At 47.1% G+C, this 16,887-nt stretch overlaps 1 protein-coding gene across 1 annotated transcript in view; it reads right to left on the reverse strand.

Moving 5' to 3' along the window:
* The window catches only part of GPA33 (glycoprotein A33), a 41,165-nt gene that overhangs the window by 9,254 nt on the left and 15,024 nt on the right, over positions 1–16,887 (reverse strand). The window contains exon 3 of the mRNA XM_081824523.1: positions 7,321–7,537. Within this exon, the coding sequence (XP_081680649.1) occupies positions 7,321–7,537 (217 nt within the window). The remainder of the gene's footprint in view (positions 1–7,320; positions 7,538–16,887) is intronic.

Consider the following 16,887-nt stretch of genomic DNA (forward strand, 5'->3'; position numbering starts at 1 on the left):
TCTGTGCCATTTTAGGGAAACCTTGCAGTCCCCCAGTGTTCCCATCTGTAAGATGAGGGGACAACAGAATTTCTGTAAAGGGTCAAAGGTAATATTTTAGACGTTGTGGGCCACGTTATGGTCTCTGTCACTGTTTCCGTGTTTTCAATAACCCTTTATAAATGTAAAAACCATTCTTGGCTTGCAGGCCATGTACGAAGAGGCCCAGGCTGGATTTGGCCATGTTTGCCTGCCCCTGGGTTAGGGAAAGGCCCCTCTCTCTGAAGCCCTTCAACTCAGACTTCTTAGGAAGGTTCCCTTTGTGTTAAGCACTGCCCTCGTCCTGGGTTTTGCTGAGAAAATGCAACTGCTCGGAGTAGCTGGGTGATTGGAGAGACCCCAGGTGGCAGCAGAGTTGCATGCTGGGTGAGAACGAGGCCCGAAGGGGTGGGGGTGGGGGCAGAAAGGAAGAGACAAGGAAAGGGAAGCCTACAGAAAGGAGGTTACAGAAACCAACAGGCCCCTCCACTCACAATCCTGACGTGATCTCCCACAATTCCCGAGGATCTTAAGCTGGTGCCATTCACTTGGCATTGCCGCAGGATGGCTCATCCTACACCACTGGGTAGGATGGCTCATTCTACAAACCTTGTTGGGCACTTCCTGTACGTCTGATACCGCTAGGCACTGGGATGACATAGTGAGTGAGTCCCTGTGTTCGAGGAGTCCAGTGGGGGCAAAAGACAAGTAACTGGACTATGACTGGGCAGGAGGCAAGGCTGCGGGGGCGGGGAAGGCACAAGCAAGGGACACTGACCCCCACAGCCTGGGCTGTGACCTGGAGGAAGAGTGAGAGTAAGCAAGGCCAATAGTGGAGGTGGTGGTGGTCAGAGAGAGGTGAGGGCCCTCCACACAGAGGGAACAGCGTGTGCAAAGGCCCTGAGGCAGGAAGAAGCATCAAGTATGCTTGAGACTTCAGGTAGTGTCCTTGGGGCTGGGAACGGGAAGAACACGCAGTGCAGAGGGCTATTACTGAATCCCCCGTGGCAGGCCTGTCCCCTCCACCTCTTTCTTCAGACCCCTGGACGGTCTCCTTGCCCCGGTCAGTAGCACCACCCACTGTACCATCCAGACTGCACGGATGCACGGTCACTGAGCACGCAGAACGGCGCAGCCCCCCGTTCCCCCCCCCCCGGAGTGGCTGGGGGAAGCTACCTGGGATGCTCCCGGCCGCCACTTCTGGTTTTTCTCTGAAACAGGCAAGGGGTTCTTGGGTGTGTGTGCCCCACAGCTCCTTCTTCTCTCTTGAGGGCCACCAGGTGTGGGACAAGCGTGGAGAAAATGACAGGCCCTCCCCCACACCAGCCCCAGCTGCACAGTCCCTAAACCTAAGAGGCCCAAGCTTGGTTCACGAGCCACCTTTTTATATCCTGACCCAGGCCCCAGGGACTGAAGCAGCCTGGGCAGGAAGAGACTGCTGCCTTCGGACCACTCTGACCAGCGGCCGTCCGCCCCGCGGGCCCTGCAAACGGGTACAAGGGAAGGTGAACACTGCTTCCCCAGAGACTGGCTCTAGGTCAGGGTTGATGAGCCAAGTTTGCCTCCTGAACTCTCCAGAGGTACAGGAACAGCCCTCTCCACGCATGAAAAGCACTCAGCCTGCTTCCCAGGGATGCCTTGACCAGGGGGCTACAACTTTCCCAGTTAGAGAGCCCGCCTGAACTATGACACCCCCGAAGAAGTGTCACATGGAGCCAGCCTTATACTTGGTGTGCATGACCATTGTCAAGCCTTTCCGTGACCAGCCTTCTCTGGGATCCGAGACAAAAAGGAGAGAGAACAGACCAAGGCAAAGGAGCATCTAGCACCTACAGAAACATAAAAAAGCAAGCTGGACATATCCGGAGGCTAGCTTTGCCAGGAGAAATTATTAAGGCAAAGCCTTCATTCACTCTGGAGGCAGTAGAGGTAACAAGAGACCAGCCTTATGAAGGAGTGTGTCAGGTTTTTGTCCGTACCCCCCCACACACACACACATACCTGGGACCCTTACCCCTCAGCCCCCAGGCTGTCCTCCCACCCCAGCTCACCCTAGGCACCCCAACTCTGTCCTGATCCTTCTCTAAGGATTCCTTCCCCAGCCCCCCACCATCACAACCAGCTAGGACCTCGAATCAGCTCTAGTTTAAACAGCCCTTCCTGCGGGGCTGTGAGGCCTGCGGGGCTCCCGGAGATCTAGGGTTCTGGGTGGGCTCTTCCTACCTCCCAGACCGAAGGCGGCTGTACCTGGAGCTTTCGGGACGGGGCACCGCGCCGCTCCAAAGCCTGCGCCTCCCGCTGCAGACGCCAGGGGGCGCCAGAGGCCGGGGAGCCGCCCGGTTCCCACCCCCACCCCACCCCCCCCCCCCCCCGGAGCGCCGCGTGCCGGGCCCCAGGGCCAGGTGGCTTCCCCCGGTGACCCGCTCTGCGTGCTCCGCCCCTGTCCGGAAGCTCTCCGCTCCCTCAGTTTACTGTGAGGTCGCCCAGCCCCGTGTGGGCGGCCCCGTATAATTAAAGCCCTTCTACCTAAAAATAGCCCAGTAGCAAAAGCCATTTGGAAACAAAACTTTCTTTTAAAGATTTTTACTGGATTTCTGAACAGAGTACAAAATGCTTTCTCTCTCTTTCTTTTCCTCTCTCTCTCGTTGTAAAGCAAAACACTGAGTTCCATATCTCTGATTTAACTTGTATCTTTGCCCTTCTAGTTAGCTAGTTCCTGTCTTAAAATGAAGCTGGCCCTGGGAGGGAAGGAGGAATCGGACATTCACACGTAAGTGGGGTCTTGCTGCCTTTCCCCCAACCAGCTTGTTGCCAGAGGAAAGTGGGAGCTACTTAAGGGAAGCCAGAAAGAGGCGGAATCAGCCAGAAAAGGACCAGATCCAGAGAAGTGAGGGATTCAGGGCCATGGGTTTGGAGGAAGACCTACAGAATAGAAACTAGATAAAAATGTGCATTTTCTTAGCTTATAATATCTCTCCAAGGAGCTAACGCAAATAAAAATTAAGAGCTATGTACACAAAACAATTTGTTACAACATTATTCATAATGGCTTTGATTGGAACAGGCTGAATGTTCAGCCAGGGACAGGGGACTCCACCCACTCACCCAAGTAGCAGGGAGCTTAAGGGACTGTAGGTGCTAAGACAGGGGAAAGTGCTACCTGGTGAGGAATGAAAAGAGCAAAGAACCAACCCATTCGGCTACAAACTCAGTTATGGACATGAATAAGCATGTGCAGAGGAGCTGGAAGTCAATGTGGACAAATATAAAACCTAGTGATACGAGTGAATGTTTTTCTTTTTTAGTTTCTCTCTCTTTTTTTCTAATTAGTATTTTTAACAGGCAAGGCAAACACAGTTATTTGTTTGGGTTTGGACTAAGGTTGCTATAGCAGCAGGAGGGAAGAGCAGAGCCCATTTCAACAACTAACAGCCTTCTGTGTGCTACAGATCTCGACCTGAGGGGCCCTCCAGAGAGCAGGCCCCTTGCTCTAAGGGTCCTGGGTAGACAAACACATCAGGCACCCCAGCTAGATTGGGAGCAACTAAAACACGGCTATAAAAATGCTAGAAGATGATAATGTGTGATGGCGACAGCCTCGTCCGTGAGGTGAGAGGGACTGTGAATGTTCCTAAAGGTCTAAGACCATCAAGAGCCCCCGCTGTGGAAACCCAGAGACAATGAGGCACGCACTCATGGGCCAGTGGGGCTTCCATCTCCTGGACCCTAAGCAAAGACCTCCCACGTGGAAGAGCAGGTACAGAACCTCAGTTATCAATGAGTGATGTGTCCAAGATGTAGGTGCTCTGTGGACAAATGAGGGCAAATGGCGTATCCAGGGCTCTCTCGGCTCTGCCCCGTCAACCTTCTGCTGGCATGGATCCAGGAAGGGCAGAGCTCAAGTTACTGCCGGGGCCAGCTAAAACATCACTGGCAAGCTTATGTCTGCTATCAATTGACAGAGAGGGTACTTTGAAAAGGTAAGTAAACCTAGAAGAATTTGGGAATCCTCCTGACCTGGATCAATTACTGGCCGGGGGTGGCAGGCTTACGTGGCGGAGCAGTGCCGGGCTTTGCGTTTGGGCCACACCGTTTTGACGGAAGCTTGCACACTTTCTACAGGTGTCTCGAGCCTCAGCGTTCTGTTAAACGTGTTAGTACCCACTTCCACAGATGGATTGCAGAGATTAAAAGAGACAATAAATGTACAGCTCTTAGATGCCTGGCACATACCTGGTCCTCAGTAAATGGGAACTATTATGACCATGAATTTGTGGCAACTTTCCCACAGACCAAGGTCATTGCAAGTTGATGGTAGTTTTCTCTCTATTTAAGATAAAAACCCCTCTGTTTTAGGACACGGAGAAACGGGAAATTTGGCTACATGGATGGGTGCAGGGTTGTGAAAGAGGTCCTGGGCCTTCCTTCTACAAACCAAAAAAAAGGGCTCTGCTTCTGTCCACGGGAGGCCTGGAATTCTATTAGAGATCCCTTGTTATTGAAGGTCATTAAATCTGAAATACTTCTTCCTAGATGAGAGGACTTAATCTTTTTAATATGTCATTCCTTTGCAAATTAATTTGTAAGTTGACCATAATTCCAATCAACTTCTATTTTTAGCTAAGCAAAGTGATTTAAAAAATTAACATGGAAGAATAAATGTGTAAAAATTGACAGAATTTTTTTGGAAAAGTTTAGTAAGAGAAGATATTACCCAGTGCCAGGTATTAAAAGCTAACTATTCAAACACTGATAGCTCTAACTAAAAATAAAAAAACAAAAAACAGAAAAACAAAAAATTAGATAGAGAGATAAATATGCCTATATATATATCAACACTGAGTATAAACATGCTGTAATCAAAACCATGTAATATCAGCATAGGAATAATCAAAAGAAAAATGAACAAAAAAAGGAGTAAGAAAGCAGCCATTCTGTGTAAGAACTTCCTATGTGACAAAGCTAGCATCCCAGTGGGATGATCAGTGTTTCTGTGGTACAGTGAATGATGCTCATGCAGTTGACTATCCATGTGGAAGAAAACAAAGTTAGACTCCTAGCATCCTATTTACAAAAATAAATTCCAGGTAAAATAAAAGTCTAAGTGTGAAAAAAAGAAAAGAACTCCCAGAGGTGGTGGTACATGACAAGGGACCTCAAATGCGTGATAGAAAACATCAGCATGATACAGATCGGGACTTCTCCTGTGCCTCAGAATTTCCACTACAACCTCCAGGGGAGTAAGTGTCCTCAATATTAAGGAGAAGCATGAGAAACATCCCAGCAGCCTTTCCAAGAGCGAATCCTTAGGTTATCAGTGACCCTCCTCCCACCCAAGCAAGAGAAGCCTGGAGGTTCAGCAGGGAAGAGATCTCTTTGAAGAGGATGCTTAGGAATAAGGACCCATGAGCATTTCCTCTCCTTCTCTTGGGGGAAGGGAAGGAGATATTTCCCCCATCTCAGGTCAAGCCAGGGAGGCACCAAAAGAATCCAACATGGAGATTGGGGTTCCCTACTGTTGGGAGCTGACATCTCATTCCCTGGCTGAGGCTCGCTGAGTGACAGAAACCTGTAAGTTCTTGAAGTGCTGATCCTGCAGTGTGAGGATGGAAGGGCTCTATAGATGCCTCTGGGTCCCTGGGGATCCCCCTGAGGACTGTGGTGCCTGCCTGTTGCCGAGAGAAGCGAGAGAAGCCGGCTGGACCAGGCTGCAATGGCAGGGTGGGGGTGGGGGCTGATTCATGTCACGAAGGGGGTTGGGCCCAAATGGGGGGTAGTGAAGCTTATTAGTGCTAGATTAACATTTTGATTTAGACTGCACTGAATTTTTTCTCACCTAACAAATTAACAAAATTTACAAAAACTAAAAAGATTGATAACATTCAGTACTGGTAAAGATATGGGAAAACAGGCATGCTCATAAAATGCCGTAACAATGTAAGTTGCTTCGAGGAAGGTAGTTTGTCGGTATGGATTAATATTTAATGAAGGCATCGTCTTTGACCCAGAAATCCTACTTTTAAGAATCTATCCCCTAGAAATAAAAACAACAGAGTGGAAGAATATCTATATATATCAGTATTGTTCACACACAAAACTGGAAACAGCCTGAGGATATCCATCAGGATGGAACACTTTAATAAATCATAGTACATCCACGTGATGGAATGTATGCTGCTAACAGGTAGATCTATAGGTATCGATCTGGAGAAATATGCATGAAACATTACCCAAAAAAACATTGCCCAGTGATCTTTATAATATGATCTCTCTCTTTTTTTTTCCAAAGGAAAGGAAAGAAAGAAAAAGTGTTTGTGTGCATGCACACTTGCATAGTTGAAAAGGACGTGGAGAGAAGTATGGAGGAATATTACCGTTGGCTACCAGGCTGGTGGTAAGATGGCAGGAGACGGTTAATTTCTCTCTTCGGGGCTACATTGTTTGATTGACACAATGTTTCAAAAAGCCAGGCAGCCACTTCCCGCAATTTAAAAAATCCCACTAAGGTGTATAAATGGAAAAAATAAAGGAAAAATGATCCATCATTTTGGTTTAAAGCATTGCTACCTTCCAGGGTGGAGGCCACTCCTTATATTGGACCTAGAGGAGCCATTCCTTAAAATGCATCCAGTAACTGACTCTGAGTCAGGTGCCTACTTTCTCTGGGCCTCATCTACAAAATGAAGATACTAAAGTAGATGATTGTTCAGAGTCTTCCAAAACTATAAGCTCCAATAATAAGTTATCTGTATAAAAAGAATGTCATCTTGGGACATATTTCAAAGGTGGTAGAGCCTGATCAGCGGTATGTGGTTGGGGCCCGGGGTGGGGAGATGCTGGTGTGAAGGGTTTCTACTGATTAGCTGAACTTATGACGGGGAAGTTCACAATCTAGCTCTCAGCACCAAAGGAAGGCCCGGTGAGAGTCCTTATTTAGGATCTAGAACTTCCCTTTTCCTTCTCCCTAATAAGTTGGCCATGAAAAGGAAGGGAGCTGGGTTATGGGGAAGAGCACTGGACAGAGCACGGGCAGAATGTCCCAGGCTGACCCCGGGGCCACTCCAAACCAGCCTTCTCCACTGCCCTGGAACTGTGTGCCATTGGTGGGCCGCTCAGAATAGTCTTCGGTTAAAAAGGGAAGAGCCGCCCCCTGCCCAGGCAGATGGGATGAGGGGAGGAGTCTGAGCTCCTGGTCAGGTCTGGCTGCCTCTGACTTTACCTTCCCACGAGGGCACTTCTTCTCTGAGCACGCCTCCCTGCCCCACCTCCCTGCCACCCCAGGAAGTAGACGGAGATGCTCACCGAGGACCAAGAGCCGGACGCGTGACTTAGAGGTTCCCGCCAGGTCTGACAGCAGGGAGACTGAGCACTCGTAGGTGCCGTTGTCATCCATGGTCAGCTGGTCAACAGTGATGGAGGCATCTGATTGCTCAGCATTGCTCGATATGTTGACGCGGTTCTTGTAAAGGTCCCCATAGATGTAGCTTTTCAACGAAAATTGCCAGGTGAGCACCCTTTCCTGGGAGGAAGAAGAAACACCACTCGGTCTTACCCCAAGTCTTGGCATGGTGCTTGCAGCCTGTTCTGAGTAGCCTCATCCACCATTTCCCAGGCGCAAAGGGCGGACTCACCAACCCCTAAGAACAAACAGCTCTAATATGTAGTGCCCGTTTGTGGGTTCCTCTTATAAGGTATGTGTCCTTTTAATGAAACTACTGAAGGACCAGGGCAGATAGGCAGTTCATAACACAGAAGCACATACGGATAAAGGGCTTTCTCGGATCCCCACACCTTCACCTCTGGTAACCTCTGGCATCTCTCTTACCCTTTTGATTTCAAACTGTTCTCTCATTCAGACAACCAGAGTTTAATGAGCACCTATTACATGCCACACATTATGCTAGGCGGCCACCACTGGCTTCCAAGCCCACTTTATTTACTTGACTCTTGCCTTTGGAATTTATTTATTCACTGATCTACTCATTGTTTACCAAAAAGAACATGAGACTGGCTAAGATCACTACTTTCTAGCCAAACCGCCCAAGTACAAATCCCAGTTCTGCCACTTACTAGTCATATGACCTTGAGCAAAATGTGACTCTGTTTCCTTTTCTACAAAATGGAGATAAAAACAATAACACCTATGGCACCTGGGTGGCTCAGTCGGTTAAGCGACTGCCTTCGGCTCAGGTCATGATCCTGGAGTCCCGGGATCGAGTCCCGCATCGGGCTCCCTGTTTGGCAGGGAGTCTGCTTCTCCCTCTGACCCTCCTCCCTCTCGTGCTCTCTGTCTCTCATTCTCTCTCTCTCTCTCTCAAATAAATAAATAAAATCTTTAAAAAAAAAACAATAACACCTATTTTATACAATTTTTTTTAATTTTTTTATAGATTTTATTTATTTATTTGACAGAGAGAGACACAGCGAGAGAGGGAACACAAGCAGGGGGAGTGGGAGAGGGAGAAGCAGGCTTCCCGCCGAGCAGGGAGCCCGATGTGGGGCTCGATCCCAGGACCCTGGGATCATGACCTGAGCCTAAGGCAGACGCTTAACGACTGAGCCACCGAGGCGCCCCGTATTTTATACAATTTTTGTGAGGATTAAAGTATATATGCAAAACAGGGCATTGCCTGACACGGTAGGTTTGCTGTAAGTGCTAGACATCATCACTCCTTAGTGTGATATTCAAAGACGAGTAACTCGTGATTTCTGCCCTCAAAGAATAAATGTTATAACATCCTATGATTAGCTATGGGGCCTCAGAATAGAGGCATTACATCTAAACTGGGAAGTCTGGGAAGGCTTCCTGGAAGAGTTCCCAGAAGACAGTGTCTCGGATCCTGAAGGACAAAGGAGAACCGGCCAGGCAAAGGGCTAGGGGGTTGGGGCGGTGCACGTTGGAGGAGGACAGATGTATTCGGCATTTTAGGCAAAGGGAGAACATTGAAGAAAGACCTAGGAGTGGGAAGCTCTGGGTCAACCCCAAGTGGTTCAGTATGAATGGAGGTGAGTGTGTGAGGGTGGGTGGAAGATGAGCATGGGCAGGTAGCAATAAAGATCATAGCTGCTCTTTACTGAGTGTGTGCTCTGTGCTGGGTACTATTCCAAGCACTTTGTGTGTATTATCTCACAACACTGACGTGATGGAGGTATTATGATTATACACATTTTACACATGAGGAAACCAAGGCACCAAGAGGTGAAGTACCTCTCCCAAGTTTACGTGGTTAACCAAATGGCAGGGCAGGGATTTGAACCAGACGTCTGGCTTCAGAGCCCCGACCCTGGCAATTCTGTATTGCCAGACTGCAGGACCGTGTATACAGACTGAATTGGTTGCACTTTATCCTGAAAGCACTAGAGAGCCGTGTATTTTAGGAAGTTAGCTCTCAACACAGGGTGGAAAATGAATTAGAAGGAGAAGCAAAGGCAGTTAAGAAATGAGTTGAGCAATTCAGGTGAAAAACGATGGGTCTTCGGATCGGCTGTGGCAGTGCAGACGGGAAGGATGAAGTGAATTTAGGGAGGGTGAACAGGGTAGACCGATGGGACTGGGAGTCAGGGAGGGGCAGACCTCAAGGGGGCGGGTCTTTGGCCTGAATATTCTGGGTGTACGGTGATGTCACTTCCAAGAGAAGAAACACCTGGACAGAGAATGTTTTAAGAAAAAATGATGCATTCTGTTTAATACGTGATGTGCCTGAAGTGTCGAAGGGACACCCAGGTGGAGCTCAGTAGGAGTGGACAGGGCAGCTGAGTGCACCTGGGAATGAAGGTTTGGAAGTCAGTGACTTAGATGTTAACTGAGCCGTGGGCTGGAGGAGGCCATCCCAGGTAAATGAGTATGGTATGCCAAGTCCCCAGCGTACTTCATTCTGAAAGGTCGGGGAGAGCTCAGATGGATCAGAAGAAAACCCAAGATGGGACTGCCAAAAAGCCAAGGGAGGAAGATTCCGAGATGGGAAAGTGGTCGATCGTGGGAAATGCTAGCGAGAGATGAAACAAGAGGAAGCCTGAATGAGTACATTGAATCAGCAAAAGAGAAGTTGCCGGTGACGTCAGTGGGTTGGTAGAGGCCAAAGGCAGAGCCGGCTTGGGTAGAGAAGGGAGTGTGGAGACACAGTGTCAGGTCTGATGCTGCATAGGTCCTTTGGGCAAAGTAGGACCGGGTGCCCTAGTTTTCGGACCGACACAGCTTGTGCCAGGGCACGCAAGTTGGCTACTGGAGTGCAGGCTCCCTGGGCTGGGGACCCTCGGGCAGGGCATAACTGCAACCGCCCTGGGAGCGGCAGATAATTCTCGGGAAGCTTGGCTGAAAAGGGGAGGAGCATCCGGGTGGGAGAGGAGGAGGTGTCTTGAGCTGAGGACCAGTCCATGAATGCAGATCCTTCCCAGCTCAGCTCTTTTCTGACGGGCTGGCTCTGCCTGGGGCTCTTGATGCCCCAACCGTTCTCCTAATCACAGCTATCCCAAGGCTTCCTCCCTGGATCCCGCACCCCTGCCCCCTTGCCCAGACCTGTCACAATAATCTCCTTGAGGACACAGATTTAATCCCTTTCTCCGCACCCTCAAGGGGCTTGCCTCAAATCCTTTCGGAAGTGGGGGATCCATCAGTCAACAGAAGAACTTTAGTGTTTAAGCACTCAGAGAAGTGCCTGGTGAGACCTTACATCTGGTTGGCTGAATACATGTGATGGTGGAAGAGACAGCCTTCAGTTTCTTCAAGCTAAAGGCCGCAGCTTCCCTCTCTAGGTTTTACCCTGAGATTCTGGAAATAGATAGGACCTGTGCCCATGGCCCATCAGGGTCCCCAGGGCAACAGACAACACGGTGCATCAGGCAGGATTTACTCTCCTTTCCCATGGGTCCTGCTGCTCTAGGCCTTGGGCGTCTTGGGTCACCCCTTCTTTCCTGTCAGGGAAAAAGGTAAATGCTTTCACTCTGGGTATTCCAGGGACCTAATGCTTACCTCTGGCAGGCACGTTTGCATTTTTTGTTTCTTTTTTTGTTGTTGTTATTAAGTAGCTCCACAGCCACCATGGAGCCCAACAGAGGGCCTGAACTCAAGACCCTGTGATCAAGACCGGAGCCAGGATCAAGAGTCCTTTGCTTACACTGAGATACCACCTTACACCAGTTAGAATGGCAAAAATTAACAAGGCAGGAAACAACAAATGTTGGACAGAATGTGGAGAAAGGGGAAACCTCTTACACTGTTGGTGGAAATGCAAGTTGGTGGGAATGCAAGCCACTTTAGAAAACAGTATGGAGGTCCCTCAAAAAGTTAAAAATAGAGCTACCCTATGACCCAGGAACTGCACTACTTGGTATTTACCCCAAAGACACAGATGTAGTGAAAAGAAGGGCCACATGCACTCCAATGTTCATAGCAGCAATGTCTACCATAGCCAAAATGTGGAAGGAGCCGAGATGCCCTTCCACAGATGAATGGATAAAGAAGATGTGGTCCATATATACAATGGAACATTACTCAGCCATCAGAAAGGATGAATACCCACCATTTGCATCGACATGGATGGAACTGGAAGGGATTATGCTAAGTGAAATAAGTTAAGCAGAGAAAGACAATTACCATATGGTTTCACTCATATGTGGAACATAAGGAATAGCATGGAGGACATTAGGGGAAGGAAGGGAAAACTGAAGGGGGTGAAATCAGAGAGGAGTCGAACCATGAGAGCCTATGGACTCTGGGAAACAATCTGAGGGTTTCAGAGGGGAGGGAGGTGGGGGATGGGGTAGCCCGGTGATGGTTATTAAGGAGGGCACGTGTTGTAATGAGCACTGGGTGTTATACACAATGGATCATGAAACACTACATCAAAAGCTAATGATGTACTGTAGGGTGACTAACATAACATACATACATACATACATAAATAAACAAACAAACAAATAAATAAATAAATAAATAGTCCGGTGCTTAACTGACTGAGCCACCCAGGTGCCCCCACGTTTGCCTTTTAAAAGTAGACCTCACTCTGGAACTTACTGAACCACAATGGAAAAGACAACTGTTAGCCTAATGGGCTATATACTTCCCTGATGACCATATGCAGGTACATGAACAAGATCTGGCATCTGTTTAGGGACCTGTTTTGTATGACCCCCAACCCTACACCCATCCTTTCTTTTTTTCTGAATGTACTTAAAAAACAACAACAACAACTAAGGTTGTAGAATTACAAAATTCCTTCTACCTTGGGACCTTAAATAGGATGCCCTCAACTGATTTTAGTCCTTTGGAGTCAATGTGTGTTGCTGCTTATTTAAAGACAGTTCAGCTAGAGCTCCAAGAGTGGCCAGTATTTTTTTTTTTTTAAGATTTTATTTATTTATTCATGAGAGACAGAGAGAGAGAGAGAGGCAGAGGGAGAAGCAGGCTCCCAAGGAGCAGGGAGCCCGATGCAGGACTAGATCCCAGGACCCTGGGATCATGACCTGAGCTGAACGAAGGCAGACGCTTAACCATCTAAGGAGTGGCCGGTATTTTAAAATAAGTATCTCATTAAAAAAAAAAAAAAATGAGATACTTTCCTGAACCACCAGGAGGGGTAGGCACCTGAGCAGGGAACCTCGGGTGAGTTAATTTAGTTCACCAGTGCCTACTCATTGGAAGAGCTGGGTTTTTATTCTTGAAGAGACTCATGGAAGGGCATGTTTCTTATAGGTTCACATACTAGTTTTTTTTTAAAGATTTATTTATTTATTTGAGAGAGGAGAGAGCACACCAGTGGGGCGGGGCAGAGGGAGAGGGAGAAAATAGAGACTCTCAAGCAGACTCCCCCCGCCCCAATCCCCGTGAGTGCGGAGCCCGACTAGGAGCTCACTCGATCTCATGACCCTGAGACCATGACCTGAGCCAAAACCAACTCAACAGACTAGGCACCCCTAGGTTTACATACTAATTTGTACAAAAATGTCCTTGGTGCAGCTTATGCCAAGTAATTATGAAGATTGTTCTTGAGTATTGTGTGAAGGTTATGAAGTTGGAATAGGCAAGTCATGGGTGTGAAAGCTCTCATTTATCCACCTCATTTAATTTTTAGCTTTGTAGCCGAAGTCTCTATTTTCCTATTTTAGGACGGCTGAAGTGTCCTGACACCCTTTCTTAAACCTGAATTGATGTATGGTGGGGCCATGCGAGATATTTTTTGTGATTTTTTTTTTAAACTTCCCCTTTTTGTATATGTAATATTAAGCAAATGATGAAACATTGCTCTAATGGTTTAACAAAGGAAGGAGAATGAAAGACCCTAATTTCTGGGTGGAGAAGTCAGTCTCCTTCAATGTGGAAAAGTAGATCAAGACTGTTACCAAAAGTTCTTCTGTGTTATTGTACCTGACTTTAGGATCCAATTTTTTTTTTTGGCCAAGTCGTGCCTTTCCTCCTGGAATTGTAAGTGGGACACAAGACTAGCACTTTTTCACACTGTGAAGTACATATTGTTACAGAGAACATACCAGAGCCTTTCTCACTGTTAAGCAAATGATGCCTCGTGAATATATGATCTATGCAGAAACTCCTGCAGTTTTACCTGCTGATGCTGGCTGTCTGTTGGAAAATAAATTTTGAATGTGTTCTTCTTCCTCCCACCCCAAAAAATAAAATAAATAAAAATAAAGTAGACCTCACTCAAGCTTATGAATAGATGCTCCATTTCTAATAATTAGAGAAATGTGAATGTGATTTTTAAAAATGAGATACTTTTTTCACTTACCAAAATGGCAAATATCAAACAGTTTGGGAATACTGTGTGTTGGAGAAGTAGGTGTCCTCGTATTGTTGGTGAACGTGGAGATTGGCATGACATCTAATGAGAGCAATCTGATCTTATTTATCAAAATTTTAAATTCACATACCCTGTGACTCAGAAGTTCTATTTTTAATAATTTATCCTCCATGTATATACTTTATATACACACTTATGCCATGTATGTGTGGTACATATGTCCATAGACATTCACATAGAGATATTTACTGCAACATTATTTGTAGCAGCAAAATACAGGAAACAACTCAAATATGCATCATTGGTACATATAGTACATTCATAAAATGGAACACTTTGTGCAAATGTTTAAAAAATGAGACAGATTGCCTCTAGGCCTCTTGGCTAAGATCAAGGGTAAAAAATGAGATAGATATAGGGCGCCTGGGTGGCTCAGTTGGTTAAGCGACTGCCTTCGGCTCAGGTCATGATCCTGGAGTCCCTGGATCGAGTCCCGCATCGGGCTCCCTGCTCAGCGGGGAGTCTGCTTCTCCCTCTGACCCTCCCCCCTCTCATGTGCTCTCTCTCTCCTCTCATCCTCTCTCTCAAATAAATAAATAAAAAAAAAAATCTTAAAAAAAAAAATGAGATAGGTATAAATGTACTGACATATGGAAAGAGCTTCATGACATGTATTAAGAGAAAAAAGCCAAGTGCAGAACAGTGTGTGTGTAGTCTCTCTAAACATGCATATTCATATATGCATGTTTGCATATGTGCACAGCATGTGTTGAAGGCCACCCCAAAACTCGTAAGAATGGTTCCCTTTGGTGAGGGGAACAGGAGACTGGGAGTTCAGGGTATGGGGTAGACATACTTTAAGTATTACTGCCTGATCTTTAGTCATATGCATGTGTTCCTTAAGACACACACATACACACAAATGAGCACTCAGGTTCTGCTGAGGGGAGTGCGGAGTGGAGGCAATTTGGTAGTCTCTATGAAATTATCAGAGCATTTACCCTTTCTGGGAGTGTATTCTGCCAGTATACCTGTCCACACCCAAAATGATGTATGTAAATGGTTATTCTTGGTAATTGGAAGATTGGGAATAAAAAAGTGCCTATCATTATGGGGCTGGTTAAATACTAACAGCGTCTCCTCACAGTGGACTCCTCTGATGCTCTTAAAGAATGACGGAGCTCTCTATTAACTGATGGAGAAAGCTCTTCAGGAACTATGTTAAGTGAAGAATTCAAGGGTCAGAACAGTGCCTGGAATGTGCTACCTTTTGTGTAAAAAGAGGGGGAAATAGGAACACACATACATGCACACAAAACATGCTAACATTTTCTTGAATTTGCACAGAGTCAATGGAAGGATACACAAGAAACTAAATTGGTTCTCTTAGCCGAGAGTAATATTCAAAATACGTAATAATTGCAGCAGAGATACCAACCAATCAGAAAAGAGGCTGGTCCCAAACAACCAGAACCAGTGAAAATCAGCCTTCCCTACAGGTAGGGAGTGTAGAGGGGGAGGGGTGGAGATGGTGAGGAATAGAAGGATCGGGGTAGACAGGAGGGGCAGGGATGGGAATGAGACTTCCCAATGTTCGCTTTCAATGATGTTTTAATTTTGGACCCGTGGGACTGTATTACCTATTTCAAAATAAAAATAAAAAATAAAATACAGGGGGAGCAGAGCAAGATGGCGGAGGAGTGGGAGACCTGGGTTATGTCTGGTCTCAGGAATTCAGCTGGATAGGGATCAAACCATTCTGAACACCTACAAACTCAACAGGAGATCGAAGAAAAGAATAGCAACAACTCTCTCATCAGAAAAGCGACCACTTTCTGGAAGGTAGGACGTGCGGAGAAGTGAATCCGAGGCGATATTCGGGAGGATAGAAGGCAGGGGAGAGGGCCTCTGTCAGCCACTTCTGGCAAGTGATAGAGCCACGGAGCACAAAATCGGAACTTTTAAAAGTCTGCTCCGCAGAGGGACGTCACTCCAGTGGCTAAGTGGGGGGTGGAACCCTCGTGGGACAGTGTGGTCTCAGGACCCTCAGGGTCACAGAAAGACTGGGGGTGCCTGAGTGCGGCAGAGCTCCCAGGTATTGGAGCAGGGAAGCCGGCTGCCGAGCCCAGGCGCGGGCTCTTAGCTCGGGGTTGCCATAAACCGTGATCCGGGGCACAGTCGGGCCACTGCTCCTCCAGCAGGGACCCAACAAGCGGCAGATCCAGGGAGACTCACCTTCCTCCCCCGGGAGGAGCGGCGCAGGAGCACACCACAGGGATCTGCTGGGTTTGACGACTCCACACCGAGTCAGGTGCCAGAGATAGAAATGCTCAGTCACAGGCCGGGTGAGCACGAAGTGCGGCCAGAGACTGGGAAGACGGGAGTGACTGACTGCTTTTCTCTGGGGGCGCACTGAGGAGAGGGGCCCCAAGTTCCCGGCTCCTCCAGGGCGGAGATTGGGAGGCCACCATTTTCACCCTCCGCCTCCAAAGCTGTACCGAAAGCTTGCAAGGAACAAAAGCTACGAGAGCAAACCCGAGCAGATTACTTAGCCTGGACGGGGCAAGGGCGGGGCAATTCTGCCTCAGGCAAAGACATTTGGGAACCACGGCAACAGGCCCCTCCCCCATAAGATCAGCAAGAACGGCCAGCCAAGGCCAAGTTTACCGATCAATGAGAACGGCAGAACTCCAGCGCTAGAGGAATACTGCACTTAGAATCCATGGCTTTTTTACCAAAATTCTGTAGTCTTTCAAAGTTAATTTTTTTTAACTGTCTTTTTTTTTGAATTTTTCTTTTTCCCTTTTTCAACCAACATCTTATCAATCACTTTTTTAAAAAACATTTTTATTTTTCATTTTTAGAGTCATATTCTATCCCTTCATAGTAGTTACCCTTATTTTTGGCATATATATATAAGTGGTTCTCTCTTTAAAATTTTGAGATAGTTTCTTCTAACAGATCAAAATATACCCTAAATCTCTAGTATATGGTTTTGTTCTACTCTCCTGCCTGATCACATTCTCTCCCTTTTTTTTCTTTTTTCTTTTTAAATCCTCTTCTTTCTTTTTTCAAACAACTTCTTAATTCCTTTTATAAAATTTTTTATAATTTT

Source organism: Leptonychotes weddellii, chromosome 6, assembly GCF_054177405.1.
Source record: "Leptonychotes weddellii isolate Sample4059 chromosome 6, ASM5417740v2, whole genome shotgun sequence".
NCBI classification, from domain to species: domain Eukaryota; kingdom Metazoa; phylum Chordata; class Mammalia; order Carnivora; family Phocidae; genus Leptonychotes; species Leptonychotes weddellii.